The sequence below is a fragment of the Sceloporus occidentalis genome, unplaced genomic scaffold, assembly GCF_023333645.1.
Source record: "Sceloporus occidentalis isolate IW3139 unplaced genomic scaffold, rSceOcc1.0.p SCAF_41, whole genome shotgun sequence".
Classification (NCBI taxonomy): domain Eukaryota; kingdom Metazoa; phylum Chordata; class Lepidosauria; order Squamata; family Phrynosomatidae; genus Sceloporus; species Sceloporus occidentalis.
The window spans coordinates 4057594-4073963 of NW_028317021.1; the positions used below are offsets into that span (position 1 = coordinate 4057594).

At 44.7% G+C, this 16370-nt stretch overlaps 2 protein-coding genes across 3 annotated transcripts; both read left to right on the forward strand.

Moving 5' to 3' along the window:
* Positions 1–66: 66 nt before the first annotated feature.
* Positions 67–11979, forward strand: LOC149289988 (ubiquitin recognition factor in ER-associated degradation protein 1). 2 transcript variants are annotated; one of them, XM_089489896.1, is made up of 12 exons: positions 67–412; positions 2428–2560; positions 3786–3818; positions 4864–4985; positions 6248–6378; positions 7129–7201; positions 7496–7564; positions 7747–7812; positions 8915–8962; positions 10098–10186; positions 10809–10890; positions 11860–11979. In XM_089489896.1, exons 1-12 carry the CDS (start codon positions 410–412, stop codon positions 11932–11934), a joined length of 924 nt encoding a protein of 307 aa, XP_089346022.1. In that variant the 5' UTR covers positions 67–409; the 3' UTR covers positions 11935–11979. The 2 variants fall into 2 exon arrangements, with proteins under 2 accessions (XP_089346022.1, XP_089346021.1); XM_089489895.1 differs by lacking the exon at positions 67–412 and adding an exon at positions 490–571.
* Positions 11980–14282: 2303 nt separating this feature from the next.
* Positions 14283–16356, forward strand: CUNH22orf39 (chromosome unknown C22orf39 homolog). The gene is made up of 3 exons (XM_089489814.1): positions 14283–14365; positions 15365–15532; positions 16079–16356. Exons 1-3 carry the CDS (start codon positions 14312–14314, stop codon positions 16202–16204), a joined length of 348 nt encoding a protein of 115 aa, XP_089345940.1. The 5' UTR covers positions 14283–14311; the 3' UTR covers positions 16205–16356.
* The last annotated feature ends 14 nt before the right edge of the window (positions 16357–16370 follow it).

Consider the following 16370-nt stretch of genomic DNA (forward strand, 5'->3'; position numbering starts at 1 on the left):
GCCTCCACCAATCAGCACCAGGAATTCTGCGAGCCGGCCCCTCTCGGGCTTGTTTACGAGGCGGCGAGAGGCATTCGAGCGCAAAGGCTTCACAGCGTTTTGCTAAGCCTTCGAAGTGCCTTTTGGGACGCGTCGTTTCCGTCCCGGAGCGTTCGAGGTGCACTCTGGGAAGGGTAGTTTTTAGGCCCACCTCGCCTGCAGCCTTTTCCCGCGGGGAAGCTTGTTCTCTTTCCCCCCCAAAGCCGCTTTGGAACCCAAGAGGGGCGCCTCAGTCAGGAGGCGGGGAAGCTGAGCGGAGGGGCGGCTTCCGCTTTCCGCTTCCTGTCGGGGAGGAGAAGGGGTCTGTGCGTGTGTGTGGACGGTGCTGAGGCGGCTTGGGAGCGCTTCGGGGCTGAAGGACGGCGGCGCCATGGTAAGGGGCCTCCGGGCGGCCTCGGGGCCGGGAGGGCGATTGTCTTGAGTGACAATGGCGGGTGACGACGAGGCCGGTCCCCGGAGGAGGAGAGCCAGCCTTCCCGCCGTTTCAGGCTCCGAGGGGCCTCAAGGCAGTCACTGGAGCAGGCCTGGCCCGGTAAAGAGGGGGAAAGCGCCGAGTCATCCTCCTTCCCTGGAGGAAAGCCTGCCTCCGAGCGCTCTCTGGCGCCCTCGCCCTTGGAGGACGGGGTTTGGAGCCTCCTCGGTCGTAAAGGGGGAGGGCTCGGCAAACTACACATCCCAGGGCTCTGTAAGACGGAGCCATCCATGGTCATGAAAGAGAGGGCGAACTGCATGGCTCCTTGGAAGCTAGAGCTGCGCCAGTCTGTGGAATCGGTCTGGAGAGAGAGAGAGAGAGAGAGAGAGAGGCCTTGGAGTCTGGCTGAAAGGAAGAAGGGGGCAGCAGGAGCGTCTCCAGGCTTCAGTCTCTTTCCTCAGCTGCATCTGGGTCTCAGGATCTCACTGGAATTTGGACTAAAGGCACCTAGGGAAGGAGACCCACCTCTGCAACAGCTGCTGCTGCCAACTCCTTCCTTCCAGGGAGCCTCAAAGGGGCTCTAAGAGCTCCATAGCTTCCATCGACCTTGATGTACTTCCTCAGATGCATTTGGAGGAAGTGGGGCTGAAGCCTAGCGAAGCTCCTGCTGCCAAGTTCTCTCTTCCAGTGAGTCCCAAAGGGGCTCCAAGGCCTCTCTACAGACTGATTCCACAGACTCACAGGGCTATGGCTTTGAAAGGGAGAAGTTGGCAGCAGGAGCTTCCCTAGACTTCAGTCTGCTTCCTCAGATGCCTTTGGAAGGAGATTGAAGCCCAAGGAAGCTCCTGCTGCCAACTTCTTCCTTCCAGTGTGTCTCAGGGGGGCTCCAAGATCCCTACAGACTCATTCTACAGATTAAGACAGCTATAGCTTTGAATCCTACCTCTAAGATTCTGTGTGGAGAGCTCTTGGAGCCCCTTTGAGACTCAATGGGAGAAAGGAGTTGGCAGCAGGAGCTTTCCTAGAATGCACCAAATGCACCTGAGGTAGGAGACTGAAGCCTAGGGAAGCTCCTGCTGCCAACTCCTTTCTTTCCGTGAGTCTCTCTGCAGACTGATTCCACAGACTGACATGGTCCCAAAGGGGTTGTATGATCTCTCTACAGACTGATTCCACAGACTCACACGGCTATGGCTTTGAAAGGAAGCAGTTGGCAGCGGGAGCTTCCCTAGACTCAAGTCTCCTTCCTCAGATGCTTTTGGCAAGGAAGGAGACTGAAGCCTAGGGAAGCTCCTGCTGCCAAGGTCTTTCTTTCAGTGAGTCTCAGAGGGACTACAGCACCCATCTACAGACCATGTTATTTCTTGGTGGTGGTGTGTGCCCTCAATTCATTCCTGACTTAATGGCAACCGTATCCTGGAGATTTCTTGTCAAGTTTCTTCAGATGGGGGTTGACATTGATGTCCTCTGAGGCTGAGAGAGTGTGACTCGCCCAAGGTCATCCAGTGAGTTTCCGTGGCCAAGCTGGGATTCAAACCCAAGTCCTAGTCCAACACTCAGACCACTTACACCAGGTTGGCATTGCTTCTATAATGTGCATAATGATTTGGAGAGAAGAGTCCACATCCGTGCTTCCAGCAGCCAACAGGATCATACCTGAAAAGTATAAATTCCAAATATCAGACCTTGATTTTCCATTTCATATAAGGGTCCCCATTTTGCCATTATATTTACTGGGACTGGCACATCCACAGATTTCATTATCCATAAGGGGTCCTGGAATCAAAACCCAGCAGATAACATGGACCCACTGTGTAATTGTTGGGGTGTTTTGGTTAGTGTTGTTGTTGTTGTTGTTGTTGTTTTGTCATTCTTTTGCTTTATGATTTGTTAACCGTAATAAGGGCTTGTTGTTGTTTCATATTTTGCGTAATTTCGTTGAATGCATTGTCATATAATGATTTGTTTCTCCCTAGTTTTCTTTCAACATGTTTGATCATCCAATTCCCCGGGTCTTCCAGAACCGCTTCTCAACTCAATATCGCTGTTTCTCGGTGTCAATGCTCGCTGGGCCTAATGACAGATCAGATGTGGAGAAAGGCGGGAAGAGTATGTGTTCATTTTTGTTTCTTTGGAATGATCCCATGCATATTCTTCTCTTATGGTACTGAAAATAACAATAAGTTGCAAAGCAGTTTTGTAGTTGCTTTAAAAAAACATCTTTTTGGTAATTTTGGGAAGGGGGAGTGGGCTGAAAGATAGATACATACATACAGAACCATCACCACCACCCCTCAAAAAACCCACAATCCAGATATATGCCAAGAGAAACTAAATGAAGCAGGAGAAAGTCAGTTGGAACCTCTGGTGCACAGGGGAAGAAGCCGGGATGGTAGGTTGCAGCATTTAGGTGGAAATGGTCCAAAACACACTGCAGAAATAATCCAGTTTGAGACTGCTTTAATTGCCCTGGCTCAGTGCTAGAGACTTCTGGGAATTGTAGTTGGTTGTGGCACTAGAGCGCTCTGACAGACAAGGCTAAGCGTCTCATAAAACTAAAGTTCCAGAATTTTCTAGCATTGAGCCAGGGCACTTAAAGTGGTCTCAAACTGGATTATTTCTGCACCTATAGCAGCCCCTTGTTGAATCATTTTCCCTTGTCTCATAAAGAGTCCAGACTATCTGAAGAACTGTATTTTCCCATATGACCCTGCTCAGGCTATGGATTCTTTCGAAGGAGGTCCTCCTCTTGGTCCTCCACTGACAGAAGCACACTCTGTGGGGATGTGGGAAAGGGCTTTCTTGGTGGCTGCTCTCAGGCTCTAGAACTTCCTTCAGAAGGGGGCTAAATTACCCCACTTCCCTTTTGTCCATCTGCTAAAATTGTGTATTAACTCTGAAACTTCCTGAGCTTTTATCTATACCTCATGTTTTGAGCTGCCAAGTTCCAGTTTGGAGGGGAAGATTAAATATAAATAAAATAAATAAAACTCTTGACTATGGATTTGTATGTTTCCTACTCCTCTTCCACATCATTGGGGATGCGGGGAGCATAGCAGGGCAAGGGAACTTGTTGGTGGACTCCAGTTCCCACCTGCCTGGTTGGGATTATGGAATCCATAGCTTTGGGTGTAGAGAATTTTTTAGGCACTGAATACATTTCACTGCAGGCTACAGTAGGGGAGGGGTTTGGGGAGTGTGGGGAAATTGATGCTTCTCTTAACTTGCAGTTATGTCCTAAGACATTTTAAAATGTTCTGTGTTGGAACTATGTTTGCTTCCCATACACCTCAACTTACTCTAACTTTCTTGTTGGTGTTTTGTTTTTTTGTAGTAATTATGCCACCCTCTGCTTTGGATCAGCTCAGTGAGTAACTTCTGTTCAACCTTTTTGTGATGTGTATGGTCAGATTGGTTATTCTGTTACTGCATAGGTTTGTAGCAAGGCAGGATTGGTATTTTACTGGTAGTGCTGCTACACTGATGCTGGGGAGGTTTTCTCCCTCCAGATGGTTTGGGCATCAGCTCCCATGGTCTCTTCTGACTGGCCATGCTGGCTTGTACTTCTGAAAGTCCAAAACATCCAGAGGGTAAAATATTCCCTTTATATTACAGAAGTGGTAACTGGTTGTAAATGACAAGTGGACTGTGGGGTGCATAAATTAAGTACTGTAAAATAACAGGACTGCTAGCTTTTTAAAAATATATAATATACAGTGGGCCCATGGTATCCACAGGTTTGGTTTTAGGATACCCTGTGGATCCCAAAATCCATGGATGTTCAAGTCCTGTTAAATACGATGGCAGAGTAAAATCTTCTCCTTTATATAAAATGACAAATCAAAGTTTGCTTTTTGGAATTTATATATATTTTTGTGCGCAGTATTTTCAATCCATGCATGCTTGAATCAGTGGATAAAGATCTGGATATGGAGGACCGACTTTATATGTAGAAAACAAAACTGAGTCTGTCTTGGTTAGGAACTGAAATCTTTGCCATTCCAGGTGTTATTGGATGCTAGGTCCCATCATCTCTGAACTTTGGCCATATGGGCTGGGGCTGATAGATGTTGGTGTATATAGGAATGGAAAATATTGTCTGTTGGTATGCATCAGGTTCCATTCTTAGGGGGCTTTAGAAAAGTTCTTAAGAGACACATATTCTTTCATTATCTCTTGATCAAATATTTATTGCATTATACTGACCTTATATTTTACTTTTAGCTCTTTATTAATGGGCCTGCTGGTTCATACATTAGTTGTTACATTATTTTGACTTGTGTTTAGATCAGTTTTTTGAACCTGTCTTCAATGGAATTTTCTCTTTAAAACTTGCATAAAACCGCTGGCCTAGATCTTCTTAAGGGATGCTGATCTAACAGTGTGGTTTTCCTCCCTCCTGTTCTCTCTAGGCCGACTTAATATCACCTATCCCATGCTATTTAAACTGACCAATAAAAATTCAGACCGTATGACTCACTGTGGAGTGCTTGAGTTTGTGGCTGATGAAGGCATTTGCTACCTTCCGCACTGGGTAAGTGGACACTTTTGTTCTTTTAAACCTGCAGAGAGGACTGGGCTAATATTTTTGTGGAGGGTTGAGTGTTCTTTGTGTTTTTGCTGGAGGTTTTGGGAGTGTGTGTCTCATTTTAAACTGAGGGTGCTCAGCTCAAACCATTGCAAGGGCTCTTAAAAGTGGATCACCCTTTTAAAGATCAACTGCAGTTGTATCTAGTCTCTTGCTCTTACTAGTGCCCCTGGTGGTCTCTCACCAGACCAGATCCATGCCTGGTTATCTTCAGTGACGGTATCCTAGACTCCCTTGGTGCTTTCTTAAAATGGGTTTAAAAGCCTCAGAATTCTTACATGGCATTTGAGCAAAGCAGATGGCACATCTGGTACAGTACCCTTAGGCTTCCAGTGTAAATTTCAACCCCTCTGCTTTGCTACCAGCAGGAGAAAGGGGCACTTGTGGGCAATGGTTGGCACTAATGGGGAACTTTCTCCCAATCAAACCATTGCATCATACTCGCTTAAATCTTTACTGACGTTTGAATGTGAAGGTTTATGACTAGATAATACTTCTTTGGGTCAATTTGTACCATAAATGTTCTCTCCTAACTAAATTACATTAAGCCTTCACAAAAACAAATGCAAATGCAATACTCAGTGACATATGTGTGGGACAACAGAAATTACAAAGTAGTGATCAACCACTGAATTACTTTCTTGGAACCCTTTTTTTCCTGGGCCAGAATATTTGATTCTTCTATTCGATTTCTCAGTCTTGTCATCAATGCTGTGCATTCAGTTTGCTTACTACTGATGACAGAGAAATTAATTTATAAGTTGCAGTGTCAATTTTGTCTCCTTTCCAAAATATTGGGAGTACCGTCTCTTTATTCCATCCTTTGAGCAAATGACCTCTCTCATTGAATGCTGTAAACAGGGGCGCTAATAGTTCAGACCACCAACCAAGAGAATACTTCAGGAATGCTGGAGGAATGAAATCATTGCCTTTGTATTCTAAAAGTGGATTATCAACTGCTCCCCCAACTTCTGGGGGAACAGATACCTAGCTATTATTGGATTTCTGATTATTATTACTGGTCTATTTGCATTAAATATTTTGCTCAAACCTCTCTTCTCTGTTGCTTGCATGGCAGCCCCAAATTGCTTGGTGGCTATCTTTTTTTCTTTGCTTGCTTAAATTTTAAACATTCAGTGTTGCATCTGGCTTGGCTCTCAGTCTCCCAAGGAAGAGCTTGAATGCATGTCATTGTGTCTGTTTTGCAGATGATGCAGAATCTGCTTCTGGAGGAAGGAGGCCTAGTGCAGGTAGAGAGTGTAAACCTTCAGGTGGCCACGTACTCGAAATTTCAGCCGCAGAGTCCTGACTTCCTTGACATCACCAACCCCAAAGCTGTGTATCCTTTTCTTCAAGCTTCTGTGGGAGGAGTGGGGTGGTTTGCTTCAGTGTTCTTATAATGACATATAGAACCAGTTCAGGGAGAAGACAAGTCAAATCTTCAGGTCTCTCAGCAAATAAAGTTGACTAACCATTATGAGTATGCACTACCAGTGATGTGAAAGGCATTTTGCCTCTCAGTACCAGTTGCTAGGGAATATGTGTAGGATGGAGTTATTGCCCTGATGCCCTGTTTGTGCACTTACCATTTGCATACATGCTGCCATGGGAACAGAATAGGCAGGTCTTGGATCTGATCCACCAAGGAATTTTGTCTGTTCTTGCTGATGGAGTGGGCCCTCCTTTCCATATTTCCCTCTGTTGCAGTCAGATCAAATGGTTTCTAGCAGCTGACAGTTAAGAGATGGAGGAACCTAGTGGAACTCAGTAGGTTTAAAATCAGCAAGTGACCTCAGTCCAAAACACACTGCAGAAATAACCCAATTTAAGACTGCTTTAACTGCCCTGGCTCACTGCTAGGGGATCCTGGGCATTGTAGTTTTGTGAGACATTTAGCCTTCTCTGTCAGAGAGCTCTGGGGGTCACAATAAATTATAATTCCCAGAATTCCCTAGCATTAAGCCAGGGCAGTTAAAGTAGTCTCAAACTGGATTATTTCTGCAGCGTGTTTTGGACCCTGGTTCCAGAAGTGAAGTGTCACTTCAGTCTTGGAAATTCAACTTCTGTTTCAATTTAACATCCACTAAAGATTGGAAAATGCACTCAGAAATTTTGCGTGCTTGACCACTGGAGATGTTATTGCCATCAACTACAATGAGAAGGTAAGACATGCTGTTTAAACTGTAAAAAGTAGGTTACATGTGGGTGGCCTATGGGGGAATAATTAGAAATCATGAACTGGCTTCCATTCTGCTTATATTTATGGTGAATTCTAAAATTAGATTTATGATGGTACTATGAGCAAGATTGTCTTCCATTTAAGGAGATTTGCGCTGATTGATAGTGTCCCATTTAATCAAAAGTACTGGAATATGGAGGCAGTAAGAACAGTTCCAAGGCATGGTCACTAAAACTGCTCTAGAAGTGGTGATATCTTTTTGCTTTTCTTGTTCTAGATTTATGAGCTTCGAGTCATGGAAACCAAACCGGACAAAGCAGTGTCAATCATCGAGTGTGATATGAATGTAAGTTAGGGATGGACGTTTCATTTTCTGCTTAAATTCTGTTTGTGGGAAAAGATAAACCACCTTGGAAGTAGTTATTGACAACCAATCTGTAGATGTTGCATGTTATAAATAGGGAAAGTGGCAGGTACTTAACTTTCTTGCTGTTACCTGATTATAAGTTTTGCATTGTATTGGCGCAGGTAGATTTTGATGCACCATTGGGTTACAAAGAACCGGAAAGACAGGCGCAGCATGAGGAATCAACAGTAAGTTGCCTTTCGTTGTGTATTTCCTTGACTGATTCTCTGACCTTTCCCCAAATCACTTGAAAAAAGCAGTGAATTATATAAACACCTTGTTAGGAAGTTTCTTGCTTAGGGGAATTTTAATTAGCTCAAATATAGCCGAGAGGAGGTCCTAACAAAACCACGTGCCGGAATCGGGTCCCAACAGTGTATACCAGAGGTTGCCAGCAAGCCCCAACAGAAAGAGACACTGATACCAACTAGGTCCAATTAAAAGGGTAATGTTTATTAAAGCACAGGGAAAATCACACAGCAAACGGAAAACATACACACACATTCAATGCTACAGCAGGGGATGAGTGAGTTAGGGAGATAGGTTTAAGAAAGAGAGGCATCACTAGGGAATACTACCTTAGAAGTCTTCTCCGGGAAGTCTGATGAAGCTTGGATGGACAGTGAATCATGGCCGCAGGAGCACGGGGAAGAGGGCCGTGGGAGCTAAGAGCAGAGCTTGCAACCTGGTGATAGCACAAGGAGGGTCCAAAAACCCGGGGTTTTTATAGTGTGAAACGTATCCGGAGGCTATGGTGATCTGCTAGACAAAGGTGTTGATTGCTTGGGCCTTGTTAAGCCAAGAGCAAGTAATGTGTTGTACAGTGCATTTAGGTCTGGACACAATTCAGAGGGGCATCCGACTGGATTACTAAGTCATTAAGCTGATCACTGGCTCATCAGGTGTGAGGCCAAGTCTATTGTCTTACTTGGGTAAGCAGTGGCGATTCTGGTTTGGCGACTCCCAAACTTCCTGAGGAGAATTTCCAATTCCATCTTTTTCTAGGGACTCTGCCTTTGCAAGGCGAGTTGCCTATGTGGTCTCCTCACCTTTGGCTTAATGGCGGGTCCTTTATGAGGTCAGTCAGGGGTCATAGTACATACCACATGTACCCAAAATTTTATTAGAACCAAACTTGATAACAGCCTGTCCAGGAGGACCAAAGACTGGTGGAAAAAAAATACCCTGCCAAAGTTAATTCTTGTGGGGAACTTTCTGGCCCTTTATTGTATAGTGCCCTGTGGAGCCATGATAAGATGCATGAATATCTTTTCCTCTTTTGCTTTTCAGGATGTTGAAGCAGATCACAGCGGCTATGTGAGTGACCTGGGATTCCGTGTAAGTCTCTTATTTAGCTGACAATAATGCAAATGAAGGGCAATTATATTTCATTTAATACTGCATGTGTTTCTTGCAAAGTACTAGCCTTGAAAAAGAATTTGAAACAAGTGAGAACTGCAACAGAAGGTTGCACTGTGGCGAATTCTGTGCCCTGTTCCACTGCTTCTCAGTTTTATTTTAAAAATCCCAACTAATAGTAATTCACAACTCAGTCCTTGTTTGTGGCTTCCCCTCATCCAACATCATAAATATTTATTCTGCTAGAAACCTTAGAGTTCCTCTGAGTCTGCATTTATGAGTGAGGGTTTTTGGCTGCCTAAGGACTGGTGCCTATGTGTGAATACTGGAGATAGAGGTACGCCTCAGTTAACAAAATACATGTGGTTTTGGGCATTTTCACTTTAAAAGAAAATTTGGTACCAGAAACAGAAATAACATGGAAAGAATATGGATGGGCTCCTGCACCACAAAAAAAGAAAAGCAGTTCAACTTGTTCTAGCAATTTTTTTAATCCAATACAGTGGTCCCTCCACATTTGCTGGGGTTAGGGGTGAAGGACCCCTGTGAATATGGAAAAACAGCAAGTATTCCATTATATTTTTAATAGTGGTTGGGGCTTTGGGGGAACTGATGGAGAGCTTCCCGGGCAACCAAAGTGGGGCTCTGTGGCTCCATGTGACCCTGTTTGCCCACTGCTGAGTTACAGCACAGCACATACTGGTATGTGTCATGTACTATAAGACTTTAGTATATTGAAAATTAATATGAACCATTTCTTGACAAAATACAGGAAAAACCGTGATCTAAAGGAGGGGTGGGCAACATAGCTTTCCAGATATTGTGGATTGCAGCTGTCATCTCAGACCATTGCCTAGGCTGATGAGAATTGCAGTTCAACAGCATCTGGAGAGCTATAAGTTTTCACCCCCACTATAAAGCAACCTGTCAAAAGAAGAACATTGGTAGTTTTTCTGGGCTTTGGGAAGACCTTGGACAAATGGAACTTGGACTGATCAATCAGATATAGATACATCTTTGGGAAACCATTTAGTTTTTACTGGAACAGTGACTTATTGATAATGTAGAAATTACACGCACACACACTCTTTTTTTCTCTCTTTTATGCCCATAGGCATTTTCAGGATCTGGGAACAGGTTGGATGGGAAAAAGAAAGGCGTTGAGCCAAGCCCTTCCCCAATTAAACCAGGAGACATTCGAAGGTTAGTTTATCCAAAACAATTCTTTGTTTATACCCGGCCAGACTCACTTAGATTGTTTGACAGTGAAGTTCTGGGTGAGATGGAATCATGTGCTTCAATAACAGTTTCGTCTGAGAAGTATAATGTGATTTTGGCGTTTTGAGATTGAATGTTTAAAATAGCTTATCCATGATGAATCAGTGAGTGTGATAGTTCCATTTTCCATAGGAGGCAAGCAAAAGGGACGCCTCAGTCGAATTCTACAAACGTTATCAATCCTTACTATTTTAATTTTAACCCTAATAGGGTTTCCACAAGTTGGAAAGGCACACATGAAATGGCAGTTGCCCTAAAATGGTGATAACCCTCTTTTTATACATAAATTTAATAGTCCAGCACCTCTGAAGCCTTCCAGGTTCAGGAAAGCTCAAGTATAGACAGCAGCCCTTTAAACTTACGCTTAAGTGTTAATACACTTACACTCTCTTGGCTCTCGGGTCCAAAGATTTCAGCCTTCCAGCTCTCCCTTATATGCATAAAAATGATTATTTGCCATGGGCAAAGGGTTAGACGGTCTTAAAGCAGAACACTGGCGCCTATATATTTTTAATAACTAAATAACTGTCAGCAATCTCTTCTGCAGAGGAATTCCTAATTATGACTTCAAGATTGGCAAGATCACATTCATCAGGAATTCACGACCACTGATCAAAAAAATCGAAGAGGTGAGTACAGTTGTACCTTGATCCTTTTAGCGTGGAATTTCGTGGATGGAATTATTCGTCTCTCTAAAGGCTTGGTGTACTGACAAACGGACATGAACAGTCTTGGAGAAATTCTTGTGCTTTATGCTGTGAGTTCAGTTCAATTAGGAAAAAGTAGCAAAAGATTCTTACTATCATATATATATATATACACACACACACACACACACTTTGCACCTCCATTTTATGCTGTCACTGATGGCTTCATACCTGCTGATCTTACTGTTTCATTAATACTTTGTTACGTAGGTACGCTGGAAGCTGCATTAGACAGACTATTTGCCAGATCATTTTTCCATCTACCACAGTTTTAACTACTTCTCTCTATATTTTAAATATATAAACATAGCTCATTGCAGTTGCTAATTATATTGTTTAACCGTTGGCGAAAATAAATGCTACTGTATATGTTCTTATAAAGCTATTTACAGTTTTCATTTTTGTATGCATAAGTCCCTGGGACAAAATAAGGCCTCAACAGATGAATTTTTGCCGCTTTAGTGTTTTCTTTTTTTGTGTGAGATATACAGAATTTTGTTTTGAAAATAAAAATGATCCTGAGGCCACAAATAGGCCGAGAGATCTCTTGACTTTTCCTCCCTCCAGCTTTGACCCACTATTGTTGACAGAGTGGAATTAAAACAGTGTCTTATAGTATATTTTAAAGAAAACTAGTTGAAGGAAGCAAACATCTTTCTAACACAACTAAGTAGCTTGATTTGATGGCATTTTGGGGTCTTGTTACATTGGAATTGAGTGTGGGATAGAAGACTGTTCTGTAAAGTAATTGTGTAACAGGGTGTTTTTGTATAGATCTGGATGTTAAACATGTTCCAAGACAGGAAGTAGTAACTGACATGGAACAGATCTGTGTAATTGCATGCAAAAACAAACCCCTCATAGAATTATGCTTTCTATACCTTTTTTCAGGATGATTCTGGTAGCCGCTTCATTGCTTTTTCTGGAGAAGGCCAGTCACTGCGCAAGAAAGGAAGGAAACCATAAATCCCGACTCCTTTGGCTGAGAGACAATAAAATAACACTGCAGCATTTCTGGCCTTTTAAAACTTTCTTTCTTGGGGTTCCCCCCCCCCCTTATTTTTTTTTGGGGGGGGAGAGAAGAGAGACTCCTGCTCAAACAGTACCCCAAGAATGTTGTCTTCCTATTCTGTATTTTCAAGGTAACTTGGTGGTTCAGAAATTTGTACTTAGTAGAAAACGAAGCTGCAGGTCTGTGCTGACACAGACTTCTTGGAGAAACCCGAGAAACAGAGCTAAGTAAAATGTTTCCCTGCTTAAGAACAGTTGATCTCCTAATTTTTCAGTCTCTTTATAGGGCTATCCTTATAATTGTGCAAAGTTAGCGAATTGTCTCAGTCAGCAAATGCTGAGGGGGCAGTGCTATGTCTTGTAGTCCCTTGAACACTTTGCCTGCCCCTTTTCTTTGGATGCCTAAAACTATTTGTAAGTGCTCACCTGCAAGATTTGAGTTACTGCAGTGGTAGAAATTTCAGAACTGAAGGAAATGTTGGTGCTGGGGGGCAGAATTCTTATGGGGCAATGGCCTTACAGCTACATCCCTGCAGGGTTTTTTTCTGTTAGCAAGGACTGAAGTGGTATAAAATTAGTGGCTTTACATGGATATGAGGAATTGTCAGTTGGAGAGCCTTGGTGGTGGTGAGTTTTCTTGCATTCCTTAGTCGACAATAAAGGCTTTCAGTGCCATGTTTTCCTTGGCAAGTTGGTTCCTCTCTATACAGCTCTGAAAAGTGATGGACAAGTCATGCTCTGTCTTCAAAATGGACGGTTTACTATAGATTATATCATATTGTGAAGTCAAAGGCTTGCATAGTTTTTCGTGTTTTTTGGGGCTGTGTGGCCATGTTCTAGAAGAGTTTCTTCCTGACGTTTCACCAGCATCTGTTCTGTTCTACGCTGTCAAGCTCACATATAAATGGATACAAGAGTAAATCGAGCCTGGTCTGTGACTAGACACCAAAATGACTGACCCGAGGTCCTTTGGATATACCATGGCTAGACATGATTCACTGGAAAAGATTATAATGCATGGTGAAGCAGAAGGCAGGAGCAAAGAAGACCACATCACAGATGGATGCTCTCCTTCAAGGAAACCACAGCTGCCCTGGGTCTGCAAGACCTAAGCAGGGCCATTCATAACAACATCTCTTGAAGGTCTCTCATTCATTTGTTCTTTGTCTTCAACGTATGATAACCCTCTGATGGGGATTGACTTGGGAAGATTCATTCCAAAGCGGTTGGTCCTTGCCTTTGAGCTGAGAGAGTGTGACTTGTCCAGGCTCATCCAGGGAGTTCCCATGGCCAAGATGGGGTTGAAATTCTGGTCTCCCAAAACCCATCGCCAACATCCAAACCATGCTGGCTTCTCTCTTATCCGTAAGGTTGCCATAAATTGAAGTTAGCTGGACGGCGTGGAACATTATGTACTTCTCAGTTGAGAGTTTTCTTGTTGGTTTTGCAGGTCTTTGGATAAGTGAAAAGAAACCATTCCCTGACTCTGTGTGTCTGTGCCTTCAAGAGCTGTGGTCTAAAACAGTGGTCCCAAGACTTTGGTTCTCCAGATGTTTTGGACTTCAGCTCCCAGAATTCCTAACTTGGCCAGGCTGGCTGGGGCTTCTGGGAGTTGAAGTCCGGAAACCTGGAGGACCAAAGTTTGGGAACCATTGGTCTAAAACACTCCCTTCTTATTATATATTGCTCTGGCAATGGATAAGTAAATGACAGAATAGGAGCCAGCGTGCCTAGTGGTTTGAGTATCGGACTCTGGAGACCAGGGTCCGATTCCCTGTTCAGCCATGAAAGGTGCCCTGGGACAAGCCACACTCTCTCAGCTCCTGAAAGCCCTGGGATAGGTTTGGATAGGGTAAGTCAGAAACTACCTGAAGGCACACAACGACTCGGTAGTTGCTTGAGCGCCTTCCCTTCACTGTTATTTCGAAGTACTTGTCAGAGTTCCTGCAGGGCAGAAGGGGGTTAGGCTGGGTGGCCCTTGTGCTCTCTTCCAACTCTAGGATGCTATGATTCTACTCACACGAAAGTGCATCCACACCATTGATCTCCAAACCGCACTTTAAGGGGATTTTGGACTTCAGCTCCCAGAATCCCAGGCTATTGGCCAACATGGCTGAGGCTTCTGGGAGCTGGAGTCCAACATCTTTCTTAAACGTCGAATGGGGACGCGAAGTCGACGGGCGACACCGCGGAGACTGGGCCCTTTGGCGCGCTCCGCCCCTTTCGGCCGGCTTCTCCCGCCCCGTTGTGACGCAGCGCGTCCCCGCTCCGGAAGCGTCGAGGGGCGGGGTCATGGCGAAGCTCCGCCTCTGATGAGCGGCGCTCTCGACCAATGACAGGCGCCGGGGGCGGAGGAGCCAGTATGGCAGCTGAGGGGAGCTGGCGGGTGAGGGGCCTTGTGTGAAGCCCGCCTTGAGTTGGCCTTTGAATGCATAGGTTTTTTACAGAGTGAAAGGCCTTGAGGCTTGGAAAGGGCGGCTCTCCTTGGGAGCTGAGGGACGGGAGGCTTGGAGGGCGGGAAAGGAGGGGAAATGTGGCTCTGGGCGCTTCGCTCGCCTGGGGAACTCACTGCCACAAGGGCCTCAGACGCCTTTGGAGCCGACAGAACCACCGAGGAGGAGGAGGAGGAGGCTCCGAATAGCTCCAAACTAGTCGTGGCGGGCTGTAGGCTGCCTCCACACGGCAGAATTAACCCGGTTTGGCACCCCTTTTAACTGCCATGGCTCCTTCCTAGCCAATCCTGGGATGTGTAGTTTGGGGAAGGACCTAGGCTGCCTCTGCACTGCAGAACTAATCCAGTTTGGCACCCCTTTAACTGCCATGGCTCCTTCCTAGCCAATCCTGGCATTTGTACCCGAGCTCTCTGACAGAGAAGGCGCAGTATCTCACAAAACTACAGTTCCCAGAATTCCCTAGCATTAGACCAGGGCAATTGAAGCGGTCTCAAACTGGATGATTTCCACAGTGTGTTTTGGACCTAAGTTTGCAAAGGCTTCCTCCACACTGGAGACATAATCCATTTTGATGCCCCTTTAACTGCCACGCCTCCAGGCTGTGGAATCCTGGGAACTGTAGTTGGTTGCGACGCCAGGGCGGCGCTCTGCAATTCCCAGAATTCCGTAGCCTGGAACCGTGGCAGTTAAAGTGGCGTTAAACCCGGGGTGAGCAGATGTCTTAAATCCAGAAAGGAGGAGAAGGCGTCACAAAATGTCGAGCGTTTCAGGAAAATGTAGGATGTCACCAAATTAAAGCTCTGAACCCTAATACAAATTCATGCTTCTGAGTCAGACTCAAAATGGAGGACGTTTGGGGATTTCTTCTGACACTGCAGTATTTTGACTGGTACTAAGTGCTTGCTCTCTCTATTTGCCCATGTCTTTGGCAGCCCCCGCGAGCATGTGAGGCCTACTGGGATGAATGGAAACACTGCAAGAGCATCCTGAACCTGTTCCACCATTACTATACCTATGGGGAGGCGCCCTCCTGTACCCAGTGGAAGAGAGACTACAAGAACTGCCGCGAGTGGGAGAAAAGGAAAAGCGTGGCGGCAAAGGTATTGCAGGGCAACTTCAGTTTCCTAAGGCTTTGGCCTTTGGTAAGGAAACAAACATACTGAAAGGTCAAAAACGTCAAAGCCACACCTGTCAGGGTCTAGCTTTAAACCAGCAGAGTAGCAGAAAGGTGCCTTCGTCTAGCTGTGCTTCTCTAAGAACTGAGATTGACTCAAAAACAACACAAGCAGCTTGTAGTTCAAGCAAAAGTTTACTAATGGCTTTAATCTATATATACGTAGCAGCTGTATCCTAACCTAGCGAGTGAATACAATAACATCCAAACAATGATACCTTTATTGGGAGAACCAAAATGCACAACTACATGTTACAAGTAATATTGGAATTTACAGTGGTTTTTATTGGTTCCTGTTCGTCAGTGCTGTGAGTGGGCTTCAGTCCCAGGTCTTGGGAGAAAAGTGGGATATAAATGAAAGAACTCGAAAAAATTGTCATATTCTCAGGTGCCTTCATGTTGTACCACACCCAGATCTCATTCTGGAAACGGCCTCTTACCATTGAGTTAATCATTGGTTTGGTCTTTTTAGGAGGCCCTCTGTAAAAGTGAGAGAGACCGGGTTGCAGAGAAAGAGAAACATCCTCCAGTGTGGACCCTGAGGAAAAGCCCTCCGATGGATTGGTATTTGCCCCTTGATGAAGACAAACCAAAGTGAGATCTTTTGTGACTTGTGTGTGATGCCTCCTCAAGTATCCTGAAACTGTGCTGTATTGGACAGTTCCTAGGCATAAATCCATGCTCCCATAAATCATATACCTCATTTTAGTTATGGCAGGTTTGTTTTTCAATATATGTATCTGTTCCGTATATCTGTGTGTGGT

Coding starts and splice junctions, on each gene's coding strand:
- LOC149289988 (XM_089489896.1), top strand. Junction 2,561..3,785: donor TGTGGAGAAAGGCGGGAAGA/GTATGTGTTCAT, acceptor GTTTTTTTGTAG/TAATTATGCCACCCTCTGCT. Junction 6,379..7,128: donor ATCACCAACCCCAAAGCTGT/GTATCCTTTTCT, acceptor CATCCACTAAAG/ATTGGAAAATGCACTCAGAA.
- CUNH22orf39 (XM_089489814.1), top strand. CDS start 14,312: ATGACAGGCGCCGGGGGCGGAGGAGCCAGTATGGCAGCTGAGGGGAGC. Junction 14,366..15,364: donor CAGCTGAGGGGAGCTGGCGG/GTGAGGGGCCTT, acceptor TGTCTTTGGCAG/CCCCCGCGAGCATGTGAGGC. Junction 15,533..16,078: donor GGAAAAGCGTGGCGGCAAAG/GTATTGCAGGGC, acceptor TGGTCTTTTTAG/GAGGCCCTCTGTAAAAGTGA.